Source organism: Gambusia affinis, linkage group LG09 (genome assembly GCF_019740435.1).
Source record: "Gambusia affinis linkage group LG09, SWU_Gaff_1.0, whole genome shotgun sequence".
Taxonomy (NCBI): domain Eukaryota; kingdom Metazoa; phylum Chordata; class Actinopteri; order Cyprinodontiformes; family Poeciliidae; genus Gambusia; species Gambusia affinis.
In genome coordinates this window covers 4,050,358-4,072,218 of record NC_057876.1, presented here as the reverse complement: position 1 = coordinate 4,072,218, position 21,861 = coordinate 4,050,358, and the positions used below count along the sequence as shown (strand labels likewise).

The 21,861-nt window shown below is 42.0% G+C and overlaps 1 protein-coding gene across 2 annotated transcripts; it reads right to left on the bottom strand.

Moving 5' to 3' along the window:
- Positions 1–435: 435 nt before the first annotated feature.
- Positions 436–21,816, bottom strand: ptcd3 (pentatricopeptide repeat domain 3). Of its 2 annotated transcripts, none has more exons than XM_044126658.1 (23): positions 21,527–21,816; positions 20,878–20,930; positions 20,558–20,597; positions 20,414–20,459; positions 20,245–20,313; positions 20,021–20,125; positions 19,048–19,192; positions 18,872–18,975; positions 18,625–18,792; positions 18,477–18,537; positions 17,861–17,943; positions 17,579–17,723; positions 17,433–17,483; positions 17,245–17,334; positions 17,121–17,149; positions 16,817–16,923; positions 16,651–16,729; positions 15,815–15,905; positions 15,651–15,736; positions 14,807–14,943; positions 2,333–2,374; positions 2,084–2,242; positions 436–599 (listed from the first exon to the last, which is right to left on the bottom strand). In XM_044126658.1, the coding sequence occupies exons 1-23, from the start codon at positions 21,613–21,615 to the stop codon at positions 554–556; spliced, it is 2,025 nt and encodes a 674-aa protein (XP_043982593.1). In that variant the 5' UTR covers positions 21,616–21,816; the 3' UTR covers positions 436–553. The 2 variants fall into 2 exon arrangements, with proteins under 2 accessions (XP_043982593.1, XP_043982594.1); XM_044126659.1 differs by having other exon boundaries at positions 438–599; positions 19,069–19,192.
- Positions 21,817–21,861: the final 45 nt, after the last annotated feature.

Below are 21,861 nucleotides of genomic sequence, written 5' to 3'. Positions count from 1 at the left end.
GCTGTGCTTAAACATTTGTTTAAGCTTTAACCAAGCTTAAAGAAGCTTGGTTTTTAAGCTTCTTTAAGTGGTTTTGACAGACATTTTCACCTCGTAGATCTCAAGTTCAGCACAACATTCCAGACCCCCCTGCAATGTAATCAACAGGCAGTATGTTGAGGAAGGAGCTTATCAGCAGTTTCAGGAAGCTGGTAAATTATCACAGAGAGAAATGTGCGCCTGTGTCTCCCCCCCAGCCCTCGAGGATAAAGTCAATTTTGTTGGATTATACAGAAAAACAACCATTTAAGACTGGTGAGTCTAAGATCTTCAAATGTCGACCATAAAAGGAAAGAAAAGGACTAAAAGCTCCAGAGGAGCAAAAATAATAAAAATAAAGGTTACATGAAAAACACTGACCTCTAGTGGACAGAAAGAAAAGAAAGCGGCTGCATTTGTTCAAATGTTTTATTACACAGACAGTGGAGTCAAGTGGAGACAAGTGACAAATGTTCCTTACAATAATAAGCAGTAGGACTTTAACAATAAGGGCTTTTTTTGTTGCACTTTTTATTTAGTCTTCTTTCTCTGGTGCAGCTTCGAATTCAGACACAATGGATCTGGAAGAGAAGGAGGGAAACACTGAGTTAATGTGTACAGGAAGAGGTCAGCTCTAATAACAGGGTTCATGGTTTTCTTTTCAAACAAAAAACAAATTGCATTAAAGGCAAAGAAAGCGCATCCGTTTTATATTACTAATTTCTGCCACTGATTAGTAAATAAATGGTGATTAATAATTAGATAAGGTGGCAAACTACCCAGTGAGCCTCATATAGAAAGTTAGTTAGATTTTCTTCAGAGTAAAAAAAAACAACAGATAAATAAAACAGATTGGTTTCTCTAATCAGAGTATTTCTAAGTGGGAGGCCCACAGAACCCTGGGAGACCATCAGGGGGCGCTAATGAGAACCTCATAAACTGGAAAAAAATTGTTTAAAAAAACTGCTAAAATAATAAAAACTAAGGAAATAAAAAAAAAATCATAAAACCTAATCCGTTTTTTTAAAATAGAGTATTAGGGCCATGTGAAAACAATTAAAATAATAAAGTTAAAAAAAGTAAAGTCACAATATTATAAGAAGTCTTTCTAGAATAAAATTATAATAATATGACAACACAGTCATTACGAGAATAAAGTCAAAATAATATAACAATAAATTTGTAGAATTATAGAATAAAGTCCTACTACAAATTTATTCCCATAATTTTATGACTATTTTCATTATTTTATGTTTTATTATTAATGGCCCTAGTAGTCAATCATTATTATAAAATAAATTTAAATAAGTTATTTGGCACACTCATCTTGCTTGATAGTCAGATTTATCAAGCTGCTTTGCTCTTCAAGCTAGCTTAGCTATCAAAAAGTGGAAAAGTTTCTGGGAAAAAAGACAGAAGCAACAGTAACCCTGGCTACAAAAAGACAAAACCCTAAGAACTCATGGCTGACTAAAATCAGAAGGCATGAGGCAGCTTTTATGCCAAAGGACCGTAATATTTGTTAAATAGTGAATAAAAGTGAGAAAAACATTGTAATTCTTTACACATTTAGTAGTTTGCACAGCTAAACTGATGCTCTGAGATGGGTCTACAGTATTTTTTTAAAGGAGATATGCTGGATTTTTCTTAATCCATCAATTTTAGTCTCTTAAGATTTTCAAGAAGATTCTTTTTGATGTTCAAAGCTCTCAGTCAGATGCTGCACCGGCCCAAACCATAACCATCCCACCTCCACACTCCTCCTCTGCAGTCAGACGGGGCCTGTAATGTACCTCTCTAATTTATTCAGATGCTGCTGTCAGGACTCTAAATGTTCCAAGTCAGTTCCAAGTAGTGTCTGCTAATAATTCATGGCCAGGCCACCAGATAGTCCTTCACAGTCTACAGAGGAAGTGTTTTCATTAGCATTCTGCTCACCGGTGTGGCGGTTTAAAACTTTTACACAGTGCCTCATATATTTTTCTAACTCCCCAGAAGAACAGAACGATTTAGTAAAATTGATTCGCCAAGCGGTCGGTCGATTCCAGGTAATTAAGCGAGTCACCTTTGCTCGTCGTTCAGCTCAAACTCAGCCAGTGTCCTCTTCGCTAGCTCCGGGGTTGTTGGGAGACCGAAAGCGGCAGACAGCTGGACCAGCTCCACGGCTCTCTGAGGGGAAGCGCTGCGTCGACATGCGGTCAGGAAGCTGCTCAACAGCGCCCCACTGTGGAGAAAAGACCGCAGGGAAACAAGGGGTTACACGCTAAAAAAAAAAAAAGGAGAGAAGGAAAAAAAGAATGGTGTACAAACTTACGAAGGAACTCTGTTTTTGTCTTTGAAGAGCTGCAGCAGGTCCCTGCAGAGGGAACCGGAAGAGAGACAACGAGATCAGAAACCATTAGGCAGTCCAACCTCCTAATATTTGGTCAAACTAACCCAACAGATTCTACCTAGAAATTGGGTTATAAAACCCAAATAACCCAAACATTTAATTTTACCTTTAAGATATTTTAAGTCAAGAATGATTCAAAAATTTTAAGCCTGATAGAATGATAAAAACCTACTTAAATTAATGTTTTTAATATAACATTGTCAATCTAAACTTAATATTTGACTATTAAATCCCCGTTTTAATCTCTAGCCTCCTGAAATATAAACTTCCATCATCCGTCATGATTAATAATTCACCTCAAATGATTAAGTGACTCAGATGCAAAGGGTTAATAGCCTGAGTCCTGTAGAACTGACCTGACCGTTTCCATAGCAACGATCAGAAGCAAGACCTTCCCCCAGAACTACAGTGAGGTCATTGTTGCTATGACGACTTCCATGACATACATCTATGTCATAGATCAAAGGACATCTGAGATTATGAATGCTTTCATCTCAAAGCATCAGATAGTTCAGTAGCAGCTCTTGAACATTCAACACAGCATTTCACAAAGATTTTACCATGGACAGACTCCTGGCAGCAACTGTGTTTTTTCCACTCTCTTTTGGAGCTGGATATTTAATTACCACGGGAGTAAGAAACGTTGTGAAAAGAATATTTCCTGGTGTCAAATTTGACACCAGTGATTTTAAAGAAGATGACGTGGAATATGACGTTTATCTTTTTAACAGGACGATGGATTGTCCCAAAGACAAAACTTCCCCGGCTGGGGAAGTTAGCAGGGAAGAGAACCGAAGTCCAGAAGATGAGGCCAAAGAAGAAACTTCCTCGGCTGGGGAAGTTTACAGTGAGAGGAACCAAACTGAGGAGGATGAGTCCGAAGAAGAAACTTCCCCGGCTGGGGAAGTTTACATTGAGTACAAACAAACTCCAGAGGATGAGTCCGAAGAAGAATCTTCCCCGGCTGTGGAAGTTTCTTCTTCGGACTCAACCTCCCTTTATGTTGAGTCTGAAGAAGAATCTTCCCTGGCTGTGGAAGATTCTTCTTCGGACTCATCCTCTGGTCTGGAGAAAGCAGCCTCTAAAGGCATGACGCACGCTGTCAGAGAGATGTACCTGAGATCACCCAAGGTCCGAACACCGATTTTACCTGGCTGTGACCAATGTAATAAAGAGAAAAGACGTCCTGCAGGAACGGGGAAACATTCCTGCAGGCGTCTTAGAAAAAAATCTTGTTGCCCCACAATGTGAGGCAACAAGTTACATTGGTCACAGTCCTCCTGGTTTTGTCTTGGTCCAGTCTGTTGTCCAGATCAACAACCATCACTTCTTCTCCCATCTAAAAACTCAACATCTGCTTTAACAAAAGCAGCTTTAGAAGACTGGAACCATGAAGGGAAATCTGTCCCAGGAAAAAATTTCTCTGACCCCAAAGAACAAACTTCCCCGGCTGGGGAAGTTTGCAGTGAAAAGAAGCAAACTTGAGTCATTTGTTGAGTTTTTAGATGGGAGAAGAAGTGATGGTTGTTGAACAACATGAACCCCTCAGTGTTCATCTGGACAACAGACTGGACCAGTGCTTCTCGATTCCCGTCCTCAGGCCCCCCTGCCCTACATGTTTTCTGTGTTTCCCTGCTGCTACACACCTGGATTAATCTATGAGTGATTAACATAATTCAATGCGGGTCCCAACTGGGCCTTCAGGCAGAGCGTCAATGGACCTTACCAGAGGGGCCGCTTTTCATTGGCTGATGCCCATTCTACGTCATAGAGTGGCTACAACGTGCGAAGACGTCTCACAAACACAAGCTAATGTAGTGCTAGACTACTACTGTACTAGCCTACCGCGCATAAAGTTTTCGAATCAACAATCGAAAAATAATGGTTCTGCATTGCCAGTGGGGTATCTGTACTGGTGATGTCAGATATCCTGATCGTATTTGTGGTTGGAAAATTCACAGATTTCCAAAATCAGGAGCAGAATGCCGGGCTTGGATCAAAGCTTGTGCACGACCACATGAGCAGCTCAACCTTCGTAGGATCAACAAGAACAAGGGAGTGTGTGCTGGTGTAAGTATTATTGCTTTGCTTTAATACTTAAAGCAAAGCAATAATACTTATTGCTTTTTATTTATTTATTTATTAGCATTTTTGTCGGCGGGGATGGGCCAACAGCGTCCCATCCTTATCCGACACCAGCAGACGGAGCGCGAGTGCATACAGCTAGGCGCGCACGAAAAAGAGCATCGGAAAGTGCAAGTAGGCAGGACAGCAAAGACAAGAGACCATCGATTAGAGCAGAGAGCTTGTTAGTACATACAATTACATACACATCCATATCACAGTTCTGATTCAAAGTTATTTTATTATTTATCATGTGTCACAATTCACATTTTCCACAAACATGAACATCAAACAGAAACAGAATCACTTTTGTTGTTTCAATTGTTTACAGGGATACCATCTAGTTCACAGTGAATGTTCTGAATTATTTACAGGGATACCTACGATGCTGCAGTAAACAATGATGCAGACAAAGGGATAGAGGTGCAAACAGATGAACATTGTAAGTGAGGATAACCAGTTCCTACATGTTTTGTAAATAAGGCACAGCATGATCTTGATAGAAAGCAGCTAAAACTTCTAACATGGATGACATAAATACTTTGTCTGGCCACACTCTTTCTACATGTAGATCCTTGTGGGTGAAAACAATAAAATCACAAAAATCACATCCTGTGATCATACGTTGACCTTGAACCTGAGCATAGTACATGTGTGTCTTCTTCAGCTGAGCAGAGCCACTGGGTTGCATTTCTAGGCAAAAATTGGGTAGCATGTGTAGCTGAGTTAATTTTATTTATTTATAATCTATTTTATTTTATGAACCTTCTCAAAACATTTTTATTTGCTTTTCTTAGTTCTGGAATTGTATTTTATTTTGGCGGAGAAGCTTTTATTTTTTTGTTTCCTGTTTCTGCGCTATATCCTGTGTGTTCCCGCTGCCCTCCTCAGTTCGCGCCAAGCTGCGCTTAGGAGAGGTAGGTGTATAAAGTTGTCTTTCATTTGTGTATTAAAATATTGAAAACGTTCAAAAAATATGTTGTAAACTCATGTATATATATTTATGTTTAGCGCAGCACTATGCTGGGCATTTGTCTCCCACACTGGTGACACCCTTCAAGTTTTCTTTATCAACGTGGTTATTTTTTTTATTTATTGTTTTTCTTTTGGTTGGTTAGGGTGTTTGGGGAAAATCCAGAGCCCAGGAGCCTCAGTATTTAAAATGTTCTTGTTTTGAACAGGTATGCGTGTTGTTTCTTAAATTAATTTATTTAGTATATTTCTATGTTATGGTGGAAAATTGTAATTATTTCTTTATTATTATTTCTGTTTAGGTTTTATTTTAATTGTTTTATATGACTGTAGATTTATTTTATTATTGAATCAGAGAATTTTTGTTTTGTTTAATGCATTTCTGTGTGAGTTCGCGCCAAGCTGCGCTGAGGAGAGGGTGTTTGGGGAAAATCCGGAGCCCAGGAGCCTCAGTATTTAAAATGTTCTTGTTTTGAACAGGAATAAAACAACGCAGAGTTGATTCCAGAGTGATTCCGGTGTGATTCTTCCTACAACCGCTACACATGCAGGCATCCAGAATGGTGGAATAATTTCAGTGCAGCTATCTCCTCGGGTTCAACCTTTGTCACTCTGTAAATACAATGAAAATGAATTTTGAGAGCTGACAAATTTGCAATGGTAATTAAAATAAAGAACAGTTTTATGTGTTGGTTTTGTTTGCATTCATGCAATTGTAGTTACACTCAGAATCGTAAAACAACACTAGGGTACATATTATTTTGTCATAAATTTTGTTTCAAATCTAAATCAGTAAAAAACTACATACATTTTGTTCAAGTCCACACTGCATTCCTTCGGTCTGCGCTTGCGGTGAGTCACGTGTTGTGCTAGAGTGAGGTGGTTGATGGGCACGGGTTCAATCTTCAAACCCCGAGCTGATTGTGCTCCCCAAGCTTGTGGCATACTGGTGCAGCTCAATCGGTCAGGGATTGAGGAAAAACTTTGCAGTTTGAAATACTGCAAGGTCTTGAGGAGGCCTATAATATGTGAACAATGACCCCAAGTCTGAAAAAAGAAAATCAATAATAAACGCATCCATCATGAACACCTTTTAGCTAAGTACAACATAACGGCAGTACTGATACAACTTTACACCTTCAAGACCGTGAAGCCTGTCTGCTACACAGTCTTACGTTAGCTAAACAGATCAATGTCCAACGTGTACTGTATCTGACATACACTAAATATTTTATTTTAGCAGAAAAGGCTTTGGACGAAACTGTTCCTCGTGTTAGCCACTCTAGCACCAAGTACAGCGTATCAGGATAGCCACACAAACATTTGCCAACAAACCACAGGAATTATCCACTGATTTCAAAAGTAACAGACAAAACGATGAATGCACAACTTACCCAGCCTTGCAAGAACAATAGGCATCAGTTATCTTGTCCACATCTATATTAATGCTGAGGGTGTGAGGGTCTGCCGTTTTCCTCATCGACCGAAAGCATTTTGCTGTGACATGCACAACTTTGGAGGCATCACGTGGCTCAAATACCTTTAACTCATCCAAAAATGATGACATGAACTTGTTCGTTCCTCTGTCCATTGTTGTAGATGATATGTGTTCAAAATCAGGCAGAAATGACGCACTAATCGAGTCGGGAATACTCCGCAAAGAATCAGTCCAAGTGGAAGACGCCATGTTTACATAGAAACTTCCATAGAATTAAAGCGCCGAGGCTTTGTTTGTGAGACTTCAGATTTTTTAGGTCAGTTGTGGGCGGAGCTTGGTAAGGTCCATGGACCTTACCAGAGAGGCCGCTTTTCATTGGCTGATGTCCATTCTACGTGGTCACGTGCGTGGCCGTCTCACAAACACGCTTCCCGTTAGCTAAGTACAGCATAATAGCAGCACTGATACAACTTCTACACCTTGAAGCCTGTCTGCTACACAGTCTTACGTTAGCTAAACAGATCAATATGCAACGTGTACTGTATCTGACACACACTAAAGATTTTATTTTAGCAGAAAAGACTTTGGACTAAACTGTTCTTCATGTTAGCCACTCTAGCACCAAGTACAGCTAGTCAATCAACCATCGCTGATTAATAATCGAGAAATAAATTTCAAGCCTGGAAACTTGATATCGTAACGGACTGAATGTTATGTTTTTAACGTAATATTTGCAGGCGGTTGCCACGGTAACAGGTTTGCTTAAACTACAAAGAGAGAGAGAGAGAGTAAAAACGTACGAGTGGTTTTGAGTTGATCTGCTGTTCAGCTTATTTTACCTTTGTTTACCTTTGCTGTGGCGCATTACAGCCGCTGTAGTTTCTAAACGTTGGACTAAATACCTAGTTTGTTTGTGAATGTACGTCATTCACAACAAACATCAAATAGATTTAATAAAATTTTAACAAACAAATGGCTTCTACCATGTGAAATTAAATTATATCCCAGCTTCAGAAGATTTGCCTTTACCTTAACAAAGCTCTTTGGTTCCTCTTATCAGTCTGTAGCTTCTCATATTGAGGTCTTCAAACCAAATTTCAGATCCACCATAACTGACTGACACCTGCTGGCCTCAGGTTTGCAACCAGCTTGTGACTGAAAAACTAGTAACCTCCTCCCAGATGATGACATGAACTTGTTAGTTCCTCTGTCCATTGTAGTAACTGATATATTGTGGAAATCCGGTAGAAATTATGCACTAATCAAGTCATGTTTATGTGGTGTATCTGAATACAGTGCATTAAGGGTTAATGCTTTACGCAGGTTACGTTAGAGAAAGTATAGTAGACCAATAGGATTGTGGGGATGTGTGACGTAGGACGTGTTACATTGTAGCAATGGACCTTACCAGAGGGGCCGCTTTTCATTGGCTGATGCTCATTCTACGTGGTCACGTGGGTGGCAGTCTCACAAACACGAGCTTTTCGTTAGCTAAGTACAGCATAATAGCAGTTCTGATACAACTTCTACACCTTGAAGCCTGTCTGCTACACAGTCTAACGTTAGCTAAACAGATCAATATGCAACGTGTACTGTATCTGACACACACTAAAGATTTTATTTTAGCAGAAAAGGCTTTGGACTAAATTGTTACTCGTGTTAGCCACTCTAGCACAAAGTACAGCTGGTCAATCAACCATCGCTGTGTTCAGGGAAGCGCTGATTAATAATACAGAAATAAATATCAAGCCTGGAAACTTGATATCGTAACGGACTGAATGTTTTGTTTTTAACGTAATCTTTGCTCGTCTTGCGGGGCGCAGGCGATTGATACGGTAACAAGTATGCTTAAACTACAAAGAGAGACAGACTAAAAAGGTACGAATGGTTTTGAGTTGATCACCTGTTCGGGTTATTTTACCTTTGTTTACATTTGCTGTGGCTCATTACAGCCGCTGTAGTTTCTAAACGTTGGACTAATTACCCTGTTTGTTTGTGATTATACGTCATTCATAACAAACATCAAATAGAACAAATAGATTTCATAAAATTTTAACAAACAAATGGCTTCTTTACCGTAACAGAGCTCTTTGGTTCCTCTTATCAGTCTGTAGCTTCTCATATTGAGGTCATCAAACCAAATTTCAGATCTACCATAACTGACCGACTGACACCTGCTGGCCTCAGGTTTGCAACCAGCTTGTGACTGAGAAACCAGTAACCTCCTCCCAGATGATGACATGAACTTGTTATTTCCTCTGTCCATTGTAGTAGCTGATATATTGTGAAAATCAGGTAGAAATTATGCACTAATGGAGTCATGTTTACATAGAAACAATGCGCTACGAGGCTTTGCTTGTGAGACTTGCGGTCACGTGGGCCAGTTGTGGGCGGAGCTTGGTAAGGTCCATAAAGTGAGGTTATCGTCAAGACACAGTTGGTCCGCGCTGATCTATTTTCTCCCTAAAATAGGAGATACGACATGGTGTCAGAAGTGCTGTGTTTATGACGGGAAAGTAAAGTTGAAACGGAACTTGGTCCACGGCGACAGAGACGGAGGGAGAGACAGTGGTGGATGTTATGACCGAACAACGTGAGGAAAACGTTAACGGCAGCAAACGGAAGTGAGCATGGCGGTTAGCGCACCAACTGCTACATTTAACATCCAGCCACCGGAGCCCTTCGATTTCGGCAAACCGCTCGAATGGACAAAATGGATCCGGAGGTTCGAGAGATTTCGGCAAGCGAGCAACTTGGCCTCGAACTCCGAGGAGAACCAGATTAACACTCTGATATATTGTATGGGGGATGAAGCCGACGATGTATTGAGAGGGCTAAAGCTGAGTGATGCTGACATGAAAGAATATGACAAAGTAAAAAACGGATTCGGGGATTTCTTTGTTGTGAAAAAGAACATTGTGTTTGAACGCGCATGCTTCAATATGCGAAAACAAGAGCCTAATGAGACTGTCGATGCATTTGTCACTGCCCTGCATGCTCTAGCAGAGCACTGTAAATACGGGGACTTGCATGATGAGCTCATACGAGATAGGATTGTAGTGGGACTTGCAGACACCAGACTTTCCGAACGACTGCAGATGGAGGGAAATTTGACTTTGCAAAAAGCCATAGATATGGCAAGACAGTCGGAAGAAGTGAAAAAGCAACAGAGCACACTTAGGAGTGACGCTAGCAGTGTGATGCAGATGGAGAGTAGCTCCGTAGACAGACTGATTAAAAAGGGACAGAAATATTCAAACCTGAAAAACAGTGGTGCACGCCAACACACGCAAGGCAGAGACATGCAGCGCAGCGCCCAGTGTTTTAAATGTGGAGGTCCTTCTCACGCCAGAGCTGAATGTCCGGCCAATGACGCAAAATGCCGGGGTTGCGGAAAAAAAGGCCACTACCAGCGTGTATGTAGAAACAAGGCTGTAGTAGCGTGCATTGAGGAAGAAGAGAGGAAAAGTTTCTTCCTGGGTTCCGTGACATGCAAAACCAATAAGTGGGAGGTGGATGTGCAGATAAAAGGGAAACTGCTGAAGTTCAAACTTGACACTGGGGCAGATGTAACTGCCATTTCTGAAAGTGACCTGAAAGACTTGTACAAAGGCCTGTTCTCCATGAGCCAGAGAAACCCTTGCTGGGTCCAGGAAAGATACAGCTGGGGGTAGTAGGCTATGCAAAAATGCAGCTGACTTACAAAGCCAAGCAGACGGAGGAGAAGGTTTATGTGGTCAGAAACCTGGACACACCTTTACTCGGGTTACCAGCCATTATTGCCTTGGGCATACTTATTCGAGTTGACAGTGTCACTATGGACTCTTTAAAGACAACCTACCCAAAACTTTGTAAGGGCCTAGGCGACATCCAACGACCTTACCATATCAAGCTCAAGCCTAATGCTGTACCATTCTCTTTAAAGACACCACGGAGAATCCCTCTGCCTCTGATGGAAAAGGTGAAGGAGGAGCTCCAGCGGATGGAAGAGATGGGGGTCATCAGGCGCGTTGAAGAGCCTACAGATTGGTGCGCTGGCATCGCGTCGTCCCAAAGAAGAACAGCCAGCGACTACGCCTGTGTGTGGACTTCACAGGCTTGAACCAGTATGTGTGCTGAGAAGCACGTCCTGCCAGCAGTCGATCAGAGCCTAGGGATGCTAGCTGGAGCCAGAGTCTTCAGTAAACTAGACGCAAACATGGGTTTCTGGCAGATTCCCTTAGCAGAGGAGTCAGCAAACTCACAACATTTATAACACCTTTCGGACGGTACCATTTCCAGCGTCTTCCGTTTGGAATCAACTCTGCGCCAGAACACTTCCAGCGTGTAATGGCAGAGGTCATAGACGGACTGGACGGGGTAGTCTGCCACATCGATGACCTGCTGGTGTGTGGAAAAGACCAAGAGCAGCACGACGTTGATCTACATGCCCTGCTGAAAAAGCTCGAGCAAGCAGGGGTAACTCTGAACACAGACAAGTGCGAGCTCTCCAGGAGTGAAGTGGTCTTCCTCGGGCATGTCATCACCGCATCAGGTATCAGGCCCGATCCGGAGAAGATAAAGGCTATCAGGGACATGAAAGAGCCTATGAACGTGAGCGAGTTGAGGAGCTTCCTGGGGATGGTAAACCAGATGGGAAAATTCATACCCCAGCTGGCAGAGAAAGACAAAGCTCTCCGTGACCTCCTCTCAAAGAAAAACTGCTGGCTGTGGGGTGGACCAGGCAGAGGCTTTTAAGGTGCTGAAAGAGGCACTAACCTCTCCACCGGTCCTGGCCATGTATGACAGAACAGGGACACCAAAGTATCAGCAGACGCTTCATCGTATGGACTGGGGGGCGTGCTCCTCCAGAAATGGGACAGTGAGTGGAGGCCGGTAGCTTACGCATCTCGCTCACTTTCACCCACCGAGCAACGCTACGCGCAAGTCGAAAAGGAGGCCCTGGGCCTAACCTGGGCATGTGAGCGCTTCCGGGACTTTTGTTAGGAAAGCACTTCTGCCTAGAGACTGACCATAAACCTCTCCTTTGCTTACTAGGTGCACAAGCACTCGACCTGTTGCCACCAAGGATACAGCGTTTCCGAATGAGGCTCATGCGCTACTCCTATGACATTGTGCATGTTCCGGGGAAGTCACTCTGGACTGCCGACACGTTGTCACGGTCACCAGTACAGAAACAAATGACCGCAAATGACACTGAACTAATGGAGAGCACAAACATTTATGTGGACTGCATTGTCAACAATTTACCTGTCAGTCCCACATTTATGGACACACTCAAGGCACAGCTGGAGGCTGACAGCGTATGCTCGTGTCATGAAAATGTGTGCAGACGGATGGCCAGAGCACGCAAAGCAGGAACCGCTTCTGAAACATTTTTGGCCTGAGCAGGCCACACTCACAGTTCAAGATGGACTGTTGCTGAAGGATACACGCCTGGTCATTCCAGCAGCAATGCGGAACGATGTGCTAAACAGGCTGCACGAGGGTCATCAAGGGGTCGTGAAGTGCAAAGCACGCGTCGATCAGACTGTGTGGTGGCCTGGGCTCGGACAACAAATCACAGAGATGGTGCTCAGATGTAGAACGTGCCTGCAAGAGCGCCGCAATCACAGTGAGCCACTCATGCCATCAGAATGCCCTGGGCGTCCGTGGCAAAAGCTGGGGCCGACCTTTTGAGCTGGGGAAAACCTATCTCCTTGTGGTTGATTACTTCTCCAGATATGTCGAGCTTGCCCTGTTGTCACACACAAAATGCAAGGATGTGATTACCCATCTAAAATCAATGTTTGCTAGGCATGGCATCCCAGAGAGTTTCATGTCTGACAATGGACCTCAATTTTCCGGTCAAGCATTCGCTTCTTTTGCCGCAGCATATGGGTTCAAACACCTTACCAGTAGTCCCAAATTCCCGTAGCAATGGCGAGGCTGAGCGAGCTGTGCAGACAATGAAAAGTCTTCTGAAGAAGGCAACCGACCCGTACATGGCTCTTCTTGCATACAGAGCCACTCCTCTTCAGAACGGATACAGCCCAGCACAGTTGCTCATGGGTCGACGCTCCGCACCACAGTGCCGACACATCCCTCTGAGCTACAACCTGCGCTGCCTGACCGCAGCTCGCTGTTTCAGAAAGAAAGGGAGAAGAGGATGACAGATGCTGCAAACTTCAACAGGCGTCATCGTGCGAAGCCACTCAGGAGCCTGTCATCAGGTCAGGATGTGTGGATAACTGACACACAAACACCAGGGACAGTGATCCAGAGTCACACCTCTCCGAGATCTTACCTTGTGGATGCGCCACATGGAGTGGTAAGACGAAACCGCATGCATCTTATACCACTCCAGTCTCCAGCACAAGATGAGGGTGGACAGCAGCAACAGGAGCCACTGCCAGTCCTAGAGCAGGATCATGCACCACCTGCTGTGGGGTCTCCTGTGCACTCTCCGGGGGTTTCTATTCCCAGAACAACCAGGTCTGGGAGAGTGATTAAACAGCCCACTAGACTGAACTTATAAGTTAAATCAAAAAAAAAAAAAAAAAGATTTTGTTAATGTTCAGGATGTGCTAAAATGTTGTTTTACAATGTACCAGTTACAGGGGACATATATACTACAGAAAATAAGTTTGTAAATGTTGTATTTGGAAGAGAAGCAGAAGTATTTGTTTAACAGGCTTCGTTTAACCTTGTTCTCTTCCACAGGTTATGATGGACTTTTAAAAAAAAAAAGAGAAAAAAAAAAAGGGAGATGTGGTGTATCTGAATACAGTGCATTAAGGGTTAATGCTTTACGCAGGTTACGTTAGAGAAAGTATAGTAGACCAATAGGATTGTGGGGATGTGTGACGTAGGACGTGTTACATTGTAGCAATAAAGTGAGGTTATCGTCAAGACACAGTTGGTCCGCGCTGATCTATTTTCTCCCTAAAATAGGAGATACGACAGTTTACATAAAAACAATGCACCGCGAGGCTTTGAAAGAAACATCGTCTTTATATCTGTGGTCACGTGGCGGAGTTTGGTAGGTCCACAGAGGTGAAGAGCGACAAATTATTTTGCTATTTTATACCTTAACCATTCCATATTTTCTCTCAACATAACCAAAAATTTCAACGCATTTATTTTAATAAAATGAGATGAATAACAATTTATTTGAAGTTATAAGAGTGGTCAGAATAGAAATGCTTTTTAGATTGATCAGTTTTTCAAAACCACGCATTATTCTATAGTAGTATGTGTGTAATGCGATAAAGAGAGCTTAACACTTTTTAAGACTATTATGAAAGGAACTCAAGACTCATTTCGCCTAGAAACGAACTTTGTTCAAACAACTGCCGTTAGCCATGATAGATGGAAAAAGCTTACTAGCTAACTTAGCTAGCTGTGAGTTACCGGTAGCGTCAACCGTCTTTTTTCTTTTTTAAATTGAAAACCTTTTCAGACTTTTTTTCACTGGAGATGAAATAAATTTTAAAAATTAAGAGTTGAGAAATATATTTACACCTTTTCCTTGATTTGCAGTTTTATAGCGACAGAAAGAATAGCTCAAAGTCGGAAAACTTCAACAGTCTCCAGTCACATAACGTCAAGTTGTCAGAGTGTGACTCAAACTTTTGCCTGACTTAAAAGTTCTGCCAGAAATAAAAATACATACAATATAAGAGATTATTCTCTTATATTGACAAGACTATTCTTGACAAATAGTCTTGTCAAGAAAAAATTTAATACTTGTGATTAATATATTGAAGGGCCACTTAAAAAAATAATTTAAGACATTGTATTGCCTTAATTTTAGATAATTCAGCAGAAGACTTTTTAAGGACGCACTGCCGACCTGTAAGCGGTGTGAATCCTTCACTCACCAGGCCTTTTGGAGCTTGTTGGCTCGCAGCAGCAGGGTGGAGATGTGCGACAGCGACGAGGTGCTCCACTCCATGCCGGGCTTCCCGTCAAACACGCTTTTGACGTCCAGAGCGCACGCAGCAAAAGACTCCTGGACCTGCGGACGATATGGTCAGACAGACATTTTATCTCTAGATCTTGTGGTACTGTTAGGATAACTATAAAAATTATTTATTACATCTTTGCAGTCTTTTTTTTAAGTAACCAAATGGCAAAAGAAATTGAATTCATCATTAAACTGCTCACAGTAATTACACTTGATCGCAGTTTTGAATTTATCAGGGACATTCATTCAGGGGAGGCAAGTGAGGCAGAGCCTAACCTGTCATAATGGAAAAATATAATGATAAAATAATTTATATTGCTTATATTGCTGTGGTTTGTACTGTAAAGTATTTTTTTGTGCTCAGAGTGATGTCATGCTTTATTATTTATTTTACAATATATTTAGAATACCTAAATGCACTTTTTGAACCATATGAAAGAAAGTTTGCTGCAGTACTTTTCCTTGTTTGACCGAGGTAATCAGTTTCACTTTCTTTATTATTATTTCACAATGGCTATTATATTCCTAATAGCGTTGACTGGACAAATTAAAATTGTGTTGTTTTTACATGTTTGACCAAACTTATGAAGCTATTTGTGTATTTATACTGGTGTAGAGTTATCAAATGAGTTTTAATTCAGCACATTCATGTCTGTGTTTTTTTTTTTTAATACATATTTTCAGTCAATCCAGCCAGTACGGCTGTATTTCCTGTATTGGACGTGAAAAAAGTGGATCAGTGAGGGCCGAAAACAGACCTCCACACTGTGCTCCTCTCTGGCCATGAGACTCAGCAGCTCCTCCACCAGATCCACCTTGTTATCATGACCCAAAGTCTTAATGTCTGCAGACAATAAAGGGAAATGAACCATATTTATAGAAACAAAGGCAGGTGAAGCGCTCCTGGTGGTGCGGGACAGACCTTTCCATATGGTGGGCAGCAGGTCCAGGCGGCTGTCCGTGTCCAGAGCCTGCAGCAGGTTCTTCATTCCCTGAGGGTTGGGGTAGTACAACTGCAAGCAGCAGACTGAAGAGTGAGCTACAGACCACAGGCGGCAGGAATCTGCAAGCAGTAGCTGCGTTTCCATTCACCGTGTAATTGTGCAATTTCACATTTCAAAAATTAATAGAAACAACACAATTTCAAAAAAACTTGTTTTTCTATAAAAAGCTTTGCTGCTACGATAATGTGGGGTTTTTTAGCCACATTACAGGTGGTTTATTTCATACGCTCTTCTTTATTTTTTACATCATTTCTGATAAAATAAACAAAACAAACACTATTAAAGGGCAAATATGATCGGATTTTAAACGTTTAAATTTTTTTCCAAGCAAACAAATTTACCTTTTGACAGTTAAAAAAAACCTAACAAAGCCTATATATCGACAATTATCGAAAAACAAGAAGTTGGTGTCTGATAGGCCTCATCAACCTCGGTTGGTCAAATTCACAAAACACAAAAGCACTTTTTTCCCCCACATCAGACGAGTCACATGAGCAACAACCGGATGTCACTACTGGAGAAAACCACAAAGAAGAAGACGACAGGAAGTAGCTGGAAGATGGCGGCGCTGCGTGTTTTTTAATTACTTTTCACGAGGAAAAACGTATTCACGTGATTTTATCGCGTTTCTTAAATAATGGAAAAAACGCATACGCAAAATTGTGCTTTTTTTTCTCCCCCAACATTAGCAGAATCTTGACAAAGTTTGGTGCACGTCTGTAATGGAAACGTAGCCGGATAGAGGCGCACTGACCGAGGGGACAATCCGGCTGTACCACTTCAGCACCACGTCGATGTGCTCCATCATGCACAGCAGGTTGAAGAAGCGACCGCTGCCGAGGAAACGGGGAAGGTTAGGAAGAAGGAAAAAACAATAAAAATGACAGACTGCATCAGAAGAGCCATTTCTGGGAACTTACTAATAGAGACCCTGTTGATAGGAATCTCCCAGCAGCCTCCAGTTCTCTCCAACTTCCACCAGACTGTGAACTTTGTAACCCAGCTCCAGATCTTTACCGTCCAAACACTTGGAGACATTGGAGGTGAGGTTAATGTAGCAGTAACAGAGTCACAGCCCTAAATGGAATTTTCTTGTTTGGTTGCTCAACCTTGGTGAATAAAACCCAATTCTGATTCTGTGCTAGAAAAGTAAAGTCAAAGTAAAAAAAAAATAAAAAATAAAAACAACAAAAAAGGAAAGATAAAAAAAGTGTTAAAACTTACCATTCTCATTGCAGTGGCAAAGAACAAAACTGGGAAGAAAAGAAAAATAAAAGTTTAGAAAGGTTTCCTGCCATCATATCAGTACAGATGACATCATTTCCTCTCTCAGTTGCTCTGGCCTCACCGTCATTTGGGTCCTGGCAGGTAAAGCTGGTTCCCTCCAGCTCTGTCAACACATCCTTTAAGATGTCAGTGTTGCTGGGCCTGGAGGAGGCTGCGGAGGAAATGTCCACCGCTCAGTAACCGTACAGGAAGTAGCTCATAAACAGGAAGTAGCTCATAAACAGCAGCCTCAGCGAGAGCCAGACCTACCTGGCTTGTAGAAGACTGCCAGGATGTGTTCGTAGGTGGCCAAGCTTGGAGCTGAAGGATACACAGCAGAAAACATGGGTGAGGAAACAACATGACCCCGTGAACCCTGGAGGTAAACGGCAGAGGCGACGGATCCTGTAGCTTACCGATTCCTAGGGCCTTCATCTCGTTCAGAGTCTGTGGCGAGAAGGTTTTAGCCAGGAGGCCGCATCGCCTCAGAGCTTTGAGAACACTGTTGAAGGTGAGCAGGTTGGGACGAACTTTCTGTTCATTCATCTGGTTCAGCAACTCCTACACACACACATAATTTAACATTGAACACCTGGTCTGGCTGCTTCCTTCAGTCGTTCTGATGTTAAAAATGTCTCTCTCTTTTTTTTTTTATTAAAGGGAATCTGAACAACGTTCCAGAGTTGAGGAGTTCTTACAGCGATAAGGTCCCATCTCTCGTTGAACTTCTCTCTGACATCAGGAGTGGCTGAGATCAGCGCGTTGAAGATGTGGACATCAGCTGTGAATGCAAGAAAACCGTCAGAGTTTTGGTGCTACGCAACTTTCCTGGCTGAATTAGCGTACCAGGCTAAGCATTGTTTATTTATTTTAGTTTGTTTTAATGTTTGTCCCTTTTTTTAATACTTTATAATTGGTGTGCAGGTATCAATCTAACACATAATCATCAATTGATATTTTCAAGTTTCCTGTCAACTTGAAATATTTTTTAACTAAATAAAATTTAAAAAGTGGCGGTCATCCAGCGGCCTACCACCGGGTTTGGAAAGTTTTCTGGGGGACACCCTGGAGCTAACAAGTAATTAAAGTAAGTCATGTTGCTATAAATTGATTTATTGCAACATTCCTAATGGTAATTAATCTTATTTCTTGTTACAACCTGATAAAGTAGAGGTGGAGTCTGTAATCAAATAGGAGTCCCAGGATTGAACCTTGGGGAACCCCACATCTGAGCTATCCAGGATCTAAGCAGATATTCGTCCAGTATTAGCAATACGCTGCTTCCTGCTCGCTGTGTCTCCTGATCCTCCTCACCTGACAGTCTGTTGTTGAGCAGGTCTGCGTACAGGTTGAAGGCCTTTGCGTATGCTCCGTGCTGCAGGGAGACATAAACAATGAAGGAACACTCCGGTGATGAAACGCGGCTGTTTGTTCAGCATGACGGATGTGAGCGAGGCCTTACCTTCACCATGCCTCTGATCAGAGCGGAGTAACACCGCGTGTCTCTCTCCGGCAGCAGGTTGAAGATCCTCTCCGCGTTGTTGTTCTCCTTCCAGGTGGACTTCAGGAAGTCCGTTGCTCGGCGCCTCATGGGTTTCCGCCTCCCGCTCTCCTCCTCTCCTGCCTCCTCCTGAGATGAACACGCAGACAAACCTCAGCATCCGCGCTCTGTAGAGCCAACCACATCGTCCTGATTAAGTTTGACTCACTCTGTCCTCAGTCTGCGGCGCCCCCTCCTGGACTGGGTCCCTGTCACAGTACAGACAGATGAGGTCCAACAACTTGTGGGTTGTCTCCATGGAGACTGCTGTGCCTGGAAGGAGCAATATTTACCAGATATGAAGCAGCACATCGGTGGCAGGTTCTTTTTTTAAAGAAACCTAACCTTTCTTGCGTGCAACCTCACCGGACTGCAGCAGCTGATCGTACATCTCGACTGCAGCCGAGACCTTCCTCAGGCTGATCCGTTCCTCCAGCGCCTCCTCGCTCACCTCCTCCAGACGCAGCGCCACGCTCTCTGGCATCAAACACTACAAATGCACAAAAAACAAACAGTTGATGGCTATCAGAATAACAAAGTTTGTTTCAGTACAGCCCATCCAAAGCATAAAGAAGAATAAAAAACCCCATAAACAAACAACATAAGACATGGGCAGACAGATGCCTGAGGCTGCAGGCGCTGACCTTTTGTTAGATGAGTATAACAACATGAATGTAGATGAGGGAAAAGAAATCATATCTCACACCGAGTCCCTGCAGGAGACATGGGGTTGCAAAAACAAATAAAAAACCCCATCATCAATCGACTAAAGATTAATTGATAAGCTTCAGATACGCTTTTCAGATATCACGCTACCCATAAATTATTCTGTTATTCTATAATATTATAAAAGACGGCGTATCTGAAAAGAAATATAGTAATACGCACCTTTACTTTCTTTCAAATTTCTTTCTCTGAATCTTGCATCTGGTCCCATAGAAATGAATACTATTTTCTTTGACTCCCCCTAGTGGTCTGGAGCACTTCCGTTTTCAACACTTTTTGTTTGCTGCATTTCATTCGGGGTTGTCTTCTTTTTTGTTTGCCGCATTTAATTTGTGCGCGTGTCTTTTTTTTGTTTGCATGTTTTCTCTTTTGCTGCGCATTTGCACCTGTCGGCCACCATACTATTTGGACCTTTCCGTATCAAATGGCTATGCATAAGAATGAACTATTTGCGCCCTCTTTTGGATGGCAGCTAAACTACAACACTGAAAGAAGGTTTAAGCGGACATTATTGGTACTAGTTTTAATTTAATAAGCCATCAATTAACAATTTCAGTAGTCAATTAATTATTTGCATCCCTGCGGTTCTTACTGGTATATGCGGTTCTGCAAAGTCTTTGATGAATAACTTGGGGTTGTTGTTGACAAAGTACTTGGCTGCAGCTCTGCCAGACTCCTGAGAGAGGGAGAAGAGCTTCTGCAAAGAGAAGGAAGAAAAACAAACAACTCACTGTCAGGTACTGTCTCCATTCATTTTTGAGAAATCACTATGGTAACACAGATTTAAAAGTTGATATATCGAGCTAGAGCTCCTACAAACTCAGTGGACGTCCTGGGTGAGAGGTACGAGTCGTCCTGGAACTGGTAGGGATACGCTGTTGGGTCCTGCAGGGAAAAATGTCCAAACAGAAAACACGATAAACAACAAAAATAACAAACAGAACCACGCAGACAAACCAAAATCTTAGCCCGAGAGAACTCTTACTCGCTGGACAGTAGAAGCCAGGGCCTCCAGCACTGCCTCCTTGTTCCTGTCAAGAGGAAAACGCAATACTGACTGTCCTAAAGAATGTAGTCATCAGTGATCAGAATAAAACTTTCTATGATGTTTATGATATATTAGACATACCATGATTTTTTTCTGGGGATGACTATTGCTTCTTTTGATTCTGGAATAAAGTAAAAAAAAAAAAGAAAGAAAAAAAAAGCTATTTTTACATCAAGAGACAACAGAAATTCAACACTGTTCTCTGTACTGATCTGCTATGGTTACGGTGCAATGTGAAAGTACTGGCACCCCTAAATATTAACTGTATTTCACATTTGGTTTATGTCCATGTTTATGTTGCTGGAAGGTGAAGGGTTTTCAGCCTCACTCTATCCTTTGGAAATACATTAGTCTTTCCATAAACTCCAAATCAAACGTCCATACTGCTATGATTGGTTTACCTTTATGAAGGTCGGTAGCTTGTTGTTGAAGAGCTGAAGTCCGCCCAAAACTCCTGAGGAGAGACAGAACTAAGCTTTAATTATCTGGACACAACCACAATTTAGAAAGACCCTAACCGGGAATCGAACACATAACCTCCGTATTGCAAATACAAGAACGCTATCAACTGCGCCACCATAGACGAACCAATAAACCAATATTTTCAAATTGGCCAACGAATAAATGGGAAACAGAATTTACAGTTTACTGTGGAACTGCTGCAAGACTTGATTTTTTTATTTTACACCTAGAAGCATTTTTTCCCCCGCTATCTGAGTACACTGAGTACACGGTACACAGATAGTTTACTCAGATACACTATCTGTGTACTGAGTACACTACCTATCTACCTATTATAGATAGGTAAAAAAAAATTGAACAAGATAAAGGAGCGTAACTTTGGTTTTTCACGTTTAGCCTTCTTGTTAAGTTGAGTATATTTAATTTAAATAGATTTAGCCGACTCAGAGTAGTTGTGATGTAAGTAGAAAGTCAGAGACGTGACCTCTCCTGCCGGGGATGCTACTGCTGTTAAACTAATAACACACACCACGTTACAAGTAAGTGAAAGTAAAATACGATAGAAAAACATTCACAAGCATGACCTACCTGCTAGCAAACAGTTGGTCGATGTTAATCCGCAGAAATCTTCCATTTTTCTGAATATGATGTCCTACGTGCCTACAGGGAGCCGCCATATTGTTAAAAACTAAAGGCTTGTGGGAAAGGGATAAACCATGTCCAATGAAAGAGGGGGGAAGAAATAATACTCATTGGGTTTTCAAAAGTTAATGCCAAAGTATATCTGATTTAAATTTGCATTGACAACCATTTCGTAGATAACATTGAAATATGAAGAGAATGTAAAGAGTAATTTCGTGTAAATGCCTTGTAATGTATGTGCGTGTGCTCCCCTCCAGTCTCAGCTGTGGTTTCGCGGTCCC

What these genes read in the sequence shown, in the direction of transcription:
- ptcd3 (XM_044126658.1), bottom strand. Translation starts at nt 21,615, where the DNA reads ATGGCGGCTCCCTGTAGGCACGTAGGACATCATATTCAGAAAAATGGA. An exon ending in ATCCCCAGAAAAAAATCATG is followed by an intron (nt 20,460 to 20,557) that starts GTATGTCTAATA and finishes TCCTCTTGACAG; the next exon opens with GAACAAGGAGGCAGTGCTGG. An exon ending in AACAAGCTCCAAAAGGCCTG is followed by an intron (nt 2,375 to 14,806) that starts GTGAGTGAAGGA and finishes TTCCCTCTGCAG; the next exon opens with GGACCTGCTGCAGCTCTTCA.